This window comes from Sinocyclocheilus anshuiensis, unplaced genomic scaffold (assembly GCF_001515605.1).
Source record: "Sinocyclocheilus anshuiensis isolate Anshui unplaced genomic scaffold, SAMN03320099.WGS_v1.1 scaffold1208, whole genome shotgun sequence".
Classification (NCBI taxonomy): Eukaryota; Metazoa; Chordata; class Actinopteri; order Cypriniformes; family Cyprinidae; genus Sinocyclocheilus; species Sinocyclocheilus anshuiensis.
Window position 1 is genome coordinate 448,748 of NW_015542424.1, and position 12,291 is coordinate 461,038.

A 12,291-nucleotide genomic window follows, 5' to 3' on the forward strand; every position below is an offset into this window, starting at 1 on the left:
TTGTTTCTGTTTCAGAAGTGGCTTGGTAGCCCTTTTCCTGAAGACGTCTGAGCGTGGTGACTCTTGATGTACTGACTCTAGCTTCAGTCCACTCCTTGTGTAGCTCTCTCAAGTGTTTGAATCGGCTTTGCTTGACAGTATTCTCAAGCTTGCGGTCATCCCTGTTGCTTGTGCAGTTTTTTTCATGATATTCTAATTTTTTGAGATGCACCTGTATGATTTCACTTTATTTTATACCTTTTTCTGGCAGAGTGAACTTCCAGAAGCAGAGCAAGACAACGGCGGATCGACTGAGTCAGTCAAAGAGCAAGAGATGAAGTGGTCAGATCTCGCCCTGCAGAGTTTGCATGAAAACACCCCCAACATTGGCACTTAGATGTGAAGATGCTCTGTCCAGTATCTGTCCGTTATGTGGGTCACTGATACAAGATTTATGATGCAAAAAACTAATTTCTTGATTATGTGCCACTGTGATTTGCATTAAAAGTGTTTCATTGTTTTGATATTAAAGAATCAATAAAATGTTTAAAATTTAAAGTGCTGTATTCATTCAAATTAAGTTGTGCTAGTTGTTTAAATTCTTGATGGCACACAGCATTCTTACAATTCACACAATGTTCAAGATTTTAAACCGGTATCTAAAATGCACAATACTTCTTGTATAGATCAAACCTATGCAAACATTCAAAAAAAATTAATTTGATCAAAGATGACAGTAAAGACATTTTACCGTTACATAAGATTTATATTTCAAAGTTGTTCTTTGTACTTCCTATTCATCAAAGAATTCTGAAAAAAATGTATCACGGGGTCCACAACAATATTAAGCACTATATTAAGTAGTTTTCAACTGTGATAAATGTTTCTTGAGCACCAAATCATCATATTATAACAATTTTGGATCATATGACACTAAAGTAGAATGGCTGCTGAACGTTCAGCTTTGACAAATTACAGTGGGTATGGAAAGTATTCAGACCCCCTTCAATTTTTCACTCTGTTATATTGCAGCCATTTGCTAAAATCATTTAAGTTATTTTTTTTTCCTCATTAATGTACACACAGCACCCCATATTGACAGAAAAACACAGAATCGTTGACATTTTTGCAGATTTATTAAAAAAGAAAAACTGAAATATCACATGGTCCTAAGTATTCAGACCCGTTGCTCAGTATTTAGTAGAAGCACCCTTTTGATCTAATACAGCCATGAGTCTTTTTGGGAAAGATGCAACAAGTTTTTCACACCTGGATTTGGGGATCCTCTGCCATTCCTCCTTGCAGATCCTCTCCAGTTCTGTCAGGTTGGATGGTAAACGTTGGTGGACAGCCATTTTTAGGTCTCTCCAGAGATGCTCAATTGGGTTTAAGTCAGGGCTCTGGCTGGGCCATTCAAGAACAGTCACAGAGTTGTTGTGAAGCCACTCCTTCGTTAAAATTGAAGGGGGTCTGAATACTTTCCGTACCCACTGTACATTTTAGAATATATTAAAATTGAAAAAACGAATTCTAAAGTTATTCAAAATTGTATCAAAAAATGCAGTGAAATAAGAATGGGACCGCTTTCAAAAAAATCTTACCAACCCCAAACATTATCCTTATACTGTATTTGGATAAGAAACAAGAATTAGACTTTAAAAAACCCTCTATATTTTGTGATATTTTGATTGTACTAAGGTAAAATACTACAAATACAACATGTGTAAAATAGATGAATAAACTGAATTAAATGCACAAGAAGAATGGAATCAATAAATCATTCCTTTCAGGCTAAGCTGAATTTTATTTGGGTTCAAACGTGACACCGAGATGCTCCATTTGTTATCACGAATATATTTGAAACATGGCTAACTGAGCATATTATGTTTTAGTCATAGACATGTATGATAATACTTTCTTGGTATTACAGAAAGACGTTCAGCTAGGTGGCTTCTTAAGCAGATGTGTAGAGGTTTGGGGGAATGTGACCAAATAGCTATGGATTTATAGTATAATGGCTTGAGATTAACATATCAAATGCTATCTAAAAGGAGGTCTTTATTACAACAATCCAGCCAAATTAAATCAAACAGCAGCTGTGTTATATTACAGATGTAAGCTGAATAAGTATTTGTTTTAAAGAGAAATACTGGTTATGTTCAGCCTACTCATTTGTTTGCTATACAAAAAAAAAAATCCTCCCCAAAAATGTGCGTTAAAGGAGTAAATGCCATTTGAGGCTAAATGAAATCAGACTGCAGGTTCATACACGCTTGATTAAATTAGGCTCTGAAGCTTTAATGCTATAGTTTTCAGGGTCAAATCCTCATGAGGAGAGTGCAAGTATGGAGATGCTGCATTAAATTTCAGTTTGGTCCCATAAAATAGAGGTTACATATGAGTGCCTTTATTTTTTTCAACACTAGCCACCCAACCATTTTTTTCACAGTCTAAAACAAATAAACAAAATCAAGAAAACAGCATATTAAATGTCAATCATAAAAATGCTGGAAAATGAACTTCATAAGGCTTGGCAAAACACAAAAACAGATGTTATTAGAGAATCAACCACAAACATACAAATTATGCCATTGTGATCTTGGGCTCATTTGAATACTCGAACACAAATTTTAAAGGCATCGTAATGCAATAATAATTACTGTTTGACAGAACGGTAACATGCAACGACTTTGCAAAACAACAAAAAGCGGGTCCCCTAATCATAAACTATCCTTTTAAATAACTAAAATATTGGTTCATCTCCACCTGACATTCACAAATTTTTCAGCATTATGAAATGAATGGACTTTTCAGGTAAGGGGTTCCCCTTATATAAAGTGTATGGATCTATGTGAAATTTAGTAATGCAGCTTGTTACAAAAATGTAAGTAAGGTGCTGGTCTAAAATCAGTCAGAAACATTTTAATCACTAAATGTATCAAAAACTCCCTGTCAATAACACAATTCCCTGAAAGTGGGACGAGAAATGTGACACTTCACACTGGCACTCTTACCTTCAGGCATTCTCCAATATCTTAATGAATACTTCTGCCATCACAATCTCCATTCATTGTTTGGTCTCTCCAACAACAAACAGCAGCCAATCCAAGCAGAGTTCAGTCAAATCATGTCAAGTTTTCGAATGAAGAAAGAAATCCAGTTGCTTGTGATGAAACCCTATCATACATAATAGTAATGGCACAGTCCGGACAAAATGGAAAAAATGCACATTTTGGGCCCCCAACCAGAAGGCATAATATTAAGAATTTCATGTACCACCTAGTTGTGTAAAATGAAGGTAGGATGACTTAAACAGGGCTTCCCTTCCACTGTTACTGTAACACCCAGAAAGTACACAATACATACATATATATATATATATATATATATATATATATATATATTCAAGGTACACAGAACTGTTCTGTAAAATGTAGATTACATGCATTTCTAAAATGCAAACCTTTACACTTCATTTATACCCAGTCCCAGACCTTTTCAAAGTAATAAAACAGAACAAAAAGAATCCCTCATATCCAGTAGTACTTCTCCGATACACATAACTCATCTGGTTATGATTCATGTACCATTTGTCAATATCACAGAATATCTACAGCATATAACAAGTTATATTTCCATGTCACAATGTTTAAACAACTGATGAAATTATGGTACATTCAGTTCAGTAAAAAGTCTTTTACATTTCTTTGTACATTAAAAAAAAAAAGGAAACTGAATGTAAACAGTCAGAAGGCAGGCCACTGTCCCGCAGAGGCTGCTAAACTTCAACTGAGTTATTGACACCTACAATAATCTTATTTGTCATTAAATGCCTGTTTACTCAGCATTAATCTCTGTCTCTGGCCTCTGCACTGAAAGCTCAGCCTGTATGAAGGCACCCTGTCCCAAGGCAGTGGAGTATGCCCGATTACTATGTGGAGTTGAGAAACCAGGGCTGTGATAGGAGCTGGAACCACCCCGATTTGATAGTGAGGTTTGGGACTGAGGTACCGGATGGTAGTCATCCAGGTTGTCATAGTGTGACTGTAAAGTAATGGCACTTTGTCCCTGTGACTGATGAGAGTAGGATCCACTATGGTCTGAATTGTCTGGTAGATGTGCGGGAAGACTGGATTGGTTGTAATGCTGTCGCTCTCTAACACTATGGGATCTCTCTGGCTTGGGTAGAGGAGCTGGCCTCACAGGAACTGCTTGTTCATCTTCACTGGCACTGCTCGTGGCTTTTACCCTGCATATGTGGCGATCCAAATCTGACCTTTCGTAACGAGGTTGGGCAGTCCTGCTCTCCGAGTGTTCCTGCCAATGTTTACTGCTCGGTTGCTTTTCCCCAGGTTCAAACTTCGGGTCATGATAGCCACCCTCTGGTAAGTGCTGCAGGCTTCGTGGTGGAAGTTGCGATTGATGTGAATGGATGGACGAGTAGGTCCTGGAGCTGCTTTGTTTGGTGGTCTTATCCCCCATCCCATTTCCTCGGCAGTGCTTCTCTGTTTCCATATACATCAGGACATCTGGATCGGAGATCAAGTGCCTGGGAGCATGCTGAGATCCAGGAACGATATTATATCTGGCCTCCTTGCTCTCGGCAGCCATCAATACAGTTTTGCCGGGATCTGATTTGCTGCGCAAGTGTAACATGTCTATATCCATTGGCATGTAGGGTCCTATGTTGTCATACTGAGACATAACAGAACCCTTCACCTTTTGTCTCGCTCGGCTTTCCCTGCGGATAGAGTGTATGCGAAGCCTCTCTGCTTCGTCTGGATCCCATGCAAAGTAAACACTCCCTTTTGAACCACCGTAAGGTGGCATGTCTCTGCTTACGAAGCTATGCTCCTTTAAAGGAATGAAATGCTTTGAAAGGTAGTGGTAGCCTCCAGATTTGGCTCCAGACCGAAGGAGAGGGGCACTATCCCGACCGCTGAAGGAATGGACGTGCCGTAAGCGGATCGTACCATAATGGTCCACATCGTAGAAAGGGGCATCCAGAACGTGAGAGCCAGAGTAGGGGCTGTAGCGGTACTGAACTCTTCCGTTCTCAAAATAAGGCTGCAGTTGTGTGACGTGGTAGTCGGCTTGAGAGGATGGTTGGTGAGACTTGCAGTGGTAGACTGGGCGCTGGTAGTAAAATAACTCATCATCTGGTGGAACCTCGGTTCTGGTGACCGGCGTTGAGCGGATAGCGGTGGGAGCCACATGTAGGGAGTGGACCCTGCGGATTGTTGGATACACGGTAGACCCATCTACTTGGCTGTAGCCATGGGAGTGGTGCAGTGAGCCTGGAGAAATGTATTCACTTCTCAGAGGGCCACGCGATTTGATGGACTGGTGGTAGGACCTAGGTCCAATCGTATTGTATCGGCCATCACCGTGGCCTCTATAGGAAATCTGTGGCTCTGATTTCGACACATAAGAAACGTGTGGTGGAACACTCTCTGGTCTGTAATGGTATGCCATCGAAGCCTGACCTGAAGGGGATACCCGCTGATGGTAATACGCCTCTGTGGTGGGCTCCAGTAGGGCAGCATCCCCTTTTGAGTGGTAAATGTAACCTGACTGATGAGTGGAAGCCCTATGGTGAGATGGATGAGATTGCGGGGGAGTCTCCTCCACTGAGCCTCTCATGGATGTTTCTAAGATGGCATGAAAGTTGGTGGGGTTTGCAGCCTCAGTGTTGCAGAGAGCAGCCATTGCTAGTTTACTTTCAATAGAACGAACTGGAGGCGTTGGCGGCGTCACTCCCTGAGTATGGTGTTGAGGAGCACTATCTGCTTTTGGATGGATAGGCTTTATGGCTTCCCATGGTTTTTCCACAGGATCAAGAGGTGCTGCGGGGGTTGGTGCAACTCTAGCATTGGGCTGCGATTTGGGCTGAAACTGCGGCTGTGCTTGTGACTGAGAATGAGGCTGAACTTGAGGTTGAGACCGAATGGCTGCATGAGGTTGAGTCTGTATTTGTGGCTGAGGCTGAAGAATTGCGACTGGCTGATCTGGTGTCTTTATGGGTTTTGGTGGCATAACCATTTCAGTCATATGGATCTAGGGATTAAGCCCAAACAAACACTGTTAGGTTTCTTATATTTCCCTTTTTGTATTTACATGCGCTGTAATTTTAATTATTGATATCATTACCAGATTAATCATTTTTTAATTTTGATACTAATTTTGTTGCAATATGACAAAGGTGAAATAATCACACAACATGCAAAAACATGCACTCTAAAGTAGAGACCTGCACTCCCGCGGGAGTACCGCGGGACCCAACGCAACAGGGTGCGGCACGGGACAACTCTTGATGGGCGAGTGCGGGCGGGAAGAGACTCGTGTGTGTGTGGGATGCGGGAGAATAAAATGATTTGTGGGACTCTCGCAAAATAGAAATTATCTAAACATAAAATGTCTAAAACATAAATTGCTATTTATGTGTTGCACAAAATCAAAAAGAACAACTAATAACATTAAAATGATTAACACGCGCAAGCTAGGCAGAGTTTCTATTTATAACGCGTGTTTAAAGGGTTGCGCAATGTTGCCAATCACAGACTGAGCTGTTGATTTCTGGAACACAATGGCCAACCAGAGGTGATTAAGTTAGAATCCACTCACCGCAGTGCTGAAATTGCGTGCACACGAATCGTCTCATTTTAGCACACGAAGTGTAGACATTGTGAAAGATTCATTATGCATATGTTCATTGTATTATAACAGAGCTTTATGAGATCGCAATGAACTGAGATGTCAGCTTTTAGTGATAATAAAGGAAGCGCTGCTCGCATTCTGCCATGTCAAACCATGCACGCAGCAGCTCATACTTGCTTTTCTGTTAAAATAACAGTGGTTTGTGAATGTTGATGCTTAGCCTAAATAACAAATATTTTATCGGGAGCATGTATGCTGGGATGTTGTGGATCTTAGGAGATGTTACAGAACCATTTAATGTAAATTTCTTTGATATGCTGAAATAAAATCTATATAGATTACTTTTATGCGGGCTTTTGCGGGCAGGAGTGGGACAAAACATGAATGTCACGGGCGGGAGCGGGCACAGATAAGATATTTTTCTGCGGGAGCAGGCGGGCGCGGGACAGAATCTTGTGGGAGCAGGCAGGAGCTGGACTGAAAAATCCATCCCGCGCAAGTCTCTACTCTAAAGGTTCACATAAATACTAACAAATGAAATAAAAACAATGGCAGGCAGCTTTTGATCTAACAACTAGTAGCACTAATGCTTAACATGCTTTTCTAATTTAGAATTTACAATGGTGAATGTTTGGCTCATGAATATTTATAACTAGTGCTGTCAAACGATTAATCGCGATTAATCGCATTTAAAATAAAAGTTTTACATGTTACGTGATATATGTATGTGTACTGTGTTTATTATGTATATATAAATACACACACACACACACACACACACATACTGTATATATTTTGAAAATATTTACATGTATATACATTATTATATAAATATATATAATATATAAACATTTTTCTTAAATATACACATGCATGTGTTTGTATTTATATACTGTATACATAATAAATATACACAGTGCACACTCATATTATGTCAACAAAAACTTTTATTTTGGATGCAATTAATTGTGATTAATCGTTTAACAGCACTATTTATAACACTACTTAACGTTCAGCTTTGGCACTGAAGTACTAGTGCTACTGACATCCCTGCATGTGCCACTGCTTACCTCAGAGCTGGGTTGTTGAATGACAGTATCCTTGCTGCTGATAGCTGGTCTGGTGATTGTGGTAGTGGTTTTGTTTGTGCTCACAGGTGTCTGGCCCACAGCTGGCTGCTGCCTTTCTGGGCTTTTTTGTGTTTGGGAAACTTGAATAGGTTGACTAGAAGGCATAGCACTCTGGCTTGAGGTCTCTGGTGAGATAACATCCTGGCTATTGCAAGAAATGCTGGATGGCTTCCCGCTCTCAGCTGTGTTGAGGTGCAGACTGGCGGAGCGAGTTAACTTTTCAGTTGGGGTGGAGGGTGGTGAAGATGTAGGAGCAGATCTCTTTGATGCTTCGACTGCAGCTTCCTCCAAGGATGGCTGTGATGGCAAGGAAGGAGGAAGAGGCCAGTCCATGGTCTCCTGTAACTCTTGTGGCTTAACGGGGGACACTGGTGTAGGGGGTCCAGAGGATTGCCTCCGAGAGAGAATAGTGGCCTGCTGGGCAGATTCAGCTAGAGCTAGTGCAAGCATGCGGGCAGCGTTCTTTGGTGGGGGGGGGGGGGGTATGAGGGACACAGAGCTGACAGGGACATTGCCCTTTGGTGAGTCCAGAGCTACGGCTCCTATGGATGGACAAAACAGAGGGAACTCAAACAAGGAGAAAGCAGGCTAATATTCATGAGAAGGTAAGATAGGGAAATGTTAAATTTCTACAGACTGTGGACAGATTTCTCTACATTGAGGGTGTTTGTGCAAAGCGCTACTGGTAAAAGTCTGGTGAACTAAACCTGAAAAATCAATTAATTATCTTATGAAACCCAGCATACCTTGGAGGTTCATATCACAGTGGCATCAGGGTTAATGACGGTGTTTACAATGAAATAAAAAAACCTTTCAAAAATCTATTGTCTAAGTTCTTAATGTACTCTCTGTATTCGTGTTTGTTTCAAATATTTTTGAAAAATCTTTTATAAAATGATATCAGGACAGCTGTTTCACCCTGTCATTTTACTAATTAATTTTAATACAGGAATTAAAAACATTCTCATTCTAGAAAAGGAGAATTAAACTAATTTAGGATAAAAATGTCAATGACTCCTCAAGAAACATTATGGATTTAAGCTACCTTATCCCTGTATTTCAGTTCAGCTTACCTGGCTGCTCTTGAGAGCAGGTGACCTGTGGTGGCTGTGAACATTCAATGCTTGATATGTCTTTACTCTCAAAGGTAGCAGCTTTAGAAAGAAGCTCTTGTTGAATGGCTTCACTCAGGGGCAGATCGGTGGTTCTTGACAGAGAGCTCAATTTTGCAGGAGAGTCGAGTGGAGATGGAGGGGAAGAGGGCTGAAGCACAGTGCTCTCTGGTGCTTTCCCTATCATGGAGGCAGCCGATTCAGAGACACTTAGAGTCACAACAGCAGACTTCTCACTGCTCTCAAGGGATTGAACTGGAGTTTTCTCTGAGAAAGATGCAGGGGGCAGTTTATTTCTATCCTTTAAGGCTGGACTGTGGTCTGGAGACACAGAATGACTCGTAACTTTAGCTCTGACTGGCAAGGCTGGCTCTGAGCCACTGGCACTGCCCGGGCTCCTCTTCAGACTGCTTTCATCTGTGTCAAGTGAGAAAATGGAAGTCTCTGCCAGAGGAAGGCTACACTGGAAAGACATGGGGTCAAAGTCTAAAGAGGCCATGCCAATGTCAGGGGGGCTCAGGTCCACATCGTCAGTGGAACGTGGCGGGGAGATGAGAGCAGGCACACAGATTGGTCCATCATCCCCATCACTGTCCCCTTGGCCCAGGTTGTCATATGAGTTACAGTGTTGTCTGCTATCCAGCAGGTCACCATTGAAGGAAGCAGAGAGAGCATCGCTGCTGGAGCGAGGTCTGCGTGGCCTGTACACCTTAGACTCTCCTGTGTTAAAGGAAAAGCAGAAAAGTCAAAATTTCACAATGGCTGGTTTACAAGTTGAGGCTGAGCTTTTTTTAGAGCTTTAAGAGTCTGTTACCTTCAACATTATGTAAAGAGGTGAGAGACTCCTCACTTTTGGCAGACCGAAGAGTACCGGTGTCTCCTCTTCCTCCTGAGCAAATAAGGTGGGAACAGAGTAGCTATAATAAATCGCTTATACAAAACCAAACAGAGTTCTAGAATACTTGACTCTGATTGGTCTGTGGTCTGATTGATCTGTGGTCAGATGTTGTTGTTGTCTCTCGTAAATACTCTGCAGTCTCTCACATAATAAAATCATTTAAACTAAAATCAATATTTCATGTCCATTTATTTATTTATTCAGTAAATACCCGAGTAATTAGCAGGGTAATATACAATCAGCTGGTCATTACTGCAAAATAAACCACTTCCACATGATACAAGGCCTGATTAACCACTGGGTTTATTTTGTGTTAATGACTATCTAACATTTAAAGACGACAAAATGGCACAACACTAACCAGCCAATGCCATGGCCTTGAGTTCATTTGGTTCACTGGGATTGCGGGGTAGTTTTCTTTTCGACATTGAGGAAGACTTGCCCAAGTTGAAAAAAGACCGCCAACTGCCAACTGGAGACCTTTTAGACTTTATTGGCTGTCTTTTCCTAGGAGAAAAAATAAATAAAATGTACAAAATGTATCACTTTGAGAATAACAGGCACATAATTCGTTTCTTTATGACAGCATAAAAAAAAATCACAACATTTTAAAGCTCACTTTATACCTCTCAGTAGGGAATTCAATGACCGTGTGGAATTTTCCCTGTAAGGCAGCAGGACCCTCTCCCACCTCTATGTACTTGCTGTCTGCAGTGATGGGTGAGTTGATCTGGGCCTGGGTACGTGCCTGTGCCTCTTCTAGTGTTAGCAGCTTTGTGGATGGAGAGGGTACCAGCAAAGATTTAGGCCGAGACAAAGAGTTGTGTCCTACAAAGACAAAAAATGTGTGATGAATATATAGAAGCGCAAAAATATTAAAAATATGTTGAAATCTGTCCATATTGCATACCTGTTCCCTCTCGTATGAGTGAGCTCAGTTTGGGGCTGAAGAGAACATCCACATGGTTGAGGATGAACTCCACCACAACCGACTGTATTCGCACCTCCATGAAGGCTGCTGTGCCGCTGAAGCAAGCTGATTCTATTTGCTTTGACCTTTTTAGTTGGAAATAAAAATCAAAGATTAGTTATGAATACTAGGTTTTTATATTCATAGTTATAAAATTGCACAGCTGGGATGCATTTCCCAAAAGCATTGTTTGTTAGCTACCTATGGTTGTAGTTGCTTTTAGGAAGCGCACCCCTGGGTAGTAACTGATTACATGTAATCTGGATTATGTAATCAGATTCCATAAATTGAATACTTGTAATTAGATTAAATTACATTTTAAAATACTTTTTATTGATTAAATATTATTCACTCAATAGTAATAAATTATTCATAATTTATTGATTCTCCCCAATTCTTATTTTTCCTCTTTTAAATGTTCTTTTCTAAAATAGTCTACCACTTATATATAGTCAGAAAGTCTTCCAGTTTTGCGGACGTTTTGCAGTCAGCCACACAGCATTTGACCACTGGATTTACAAAAATCATTTCAGTTTCAAGAAGTGTTTTCTTAGCATTTCAACATTACATTAACTACTGATGAGCACATTAATTCTTATTTGAATTATCACTCAGAGGGTTATTTAATCCTGTATTACTTTGTTTTGGAAGGCTTTTGTCTTTCAAACACATTAAAGGGGTCCTATTATGCCTTTTCACTTTTTCAACTTTAGTTAGTCTGTAATGTTGCTGCTGTTTGAGCATAAAAAAAGATCTGCAAAGTTACAAAGCTCAAAGTCCAATTCAAAAAGAGATATTTTATTTAACAGAAATCACTTTTCAAAAACTACAACGAACGACTCGTTTGGACTACAACGCATATTTTCCGGGATTTGTGATATCACAAAGATCAACGAGAGTCTGTTCTAGTACACCCCCAAAACAAAATCAAGACTTTGTAAATTAGCATTATAGGACCCCTTTAAAATGAACAAATTCACAGTATTTTTTATTTACATGTAATGCAAGAATTCCCAAACTCTTTCTTGTAATATATTAAAGTACCCCTAAGATTTTAAAATAAATATTTTAATAATTAGGTATCATATTTGCATGTTCACAGTTCTCTAACGTTGGTTAATGGTCACATGACATGCAGGTAAACAAATAAAACATTTAAATTTTTTATTTTGATTGATGTTATTTTAAAATGATTTTACATTTTTATGATTTAATTAATTATTTGCTTTTTACTAAACTTACAACCCCCTTGACGAACCTCAGTTTGGGAAACCTTGATAATGTAAAGTAATGTTTAATGCACTTCATGTTGACAAATGGAATATATTTTCTTTTTCTTTGCATTTTTATATCGATATGGTACAAGATTATCCTATTAAAATCAATGTGATAAACGAGTTAGGTCAAAAGTAATCAAAGTAGTCTTATTATATTATCTAAAATGTGTAATGTAATGGATTATGTTACTATCTACAGTTTTTGTTACAATTTGTAAGTAATCTACCCAGCTCTGTAAAATTGCATCCACGAGTAGCCTATCTGTTT

The 12,291-nt window shown here is 39.7% G+C and overlaps 2 protein-coding genes across 5 annotated transcripts in view; one reads left to right on the top strand and one right to left on the bottom strand.

The window, feature by feature from the left end:
- The window catches only part of LOC107693524 (anaphase-promoting complex subunit 13-like), a 3,792-nt gene extending 3,284 nt beyond the window's left edge, over positions 1 to 508 (top strand). The window contains exon 3 of the mRNA XM_016492940.1: positions 251 to 508. Within this exon, the coding sequence (XP_016348426.1) occupies positions 251 to 376 (126 nt within the window). The 3' untranslated portion in view covers positions 377 to 508. The remainder of the gene's footprint in view (positions 1 to 250) is intronic.
- A 2,881-nt stretch (positions 509 to 3,389) lies between these two features.
- The window catches only part of LOC107693525 (rho GTPase-activating protein 32-like), a 115,176-nt gene continuing 106,274 nt past the window's right edge, over positions 3,390 to 12,291 (bottom strand). For all 4 annotated transcript variants that reach the window (XM_016492943.1, XM_016492942.1, XM_016492941.1 and 1 more), the window contains 7 exons: positions 10,687 to 10,832; positions 10,403 to 10,604; positions 10,138 to 10,283; positions 9,693 to 9,767; positions 8,840 to 9,598; positions 7,707 to 8,308; positions 3,390 to 6,036 (listed from right to left, as the gene is read on the bottom strand). In XM_016492943.1, the coding sequence (XP_016348429.1) occupies positions 3,817 to 6,036; positions 7,707 to 8,308; positions 8,840 to 9,598; positions 9,693 to 9,767; positions 10,138 to 10,283; positions 10,403 to 10,604; positions 10,687 to 10,832 (4,150 nt within the window). In that variant the 3' untranslated portion in view covers positions 3,390 to 3,816. The remainder of the gene's footprint in view (positions 6,037 to 7,706; positions 8,309 to 8,839; positions 9,599 to 9,692; positions 9,768 to 10,137; positions 10,284 to 10,402; positions 10,605 to 10,686; positions 10,833 to 12,291) is intronic.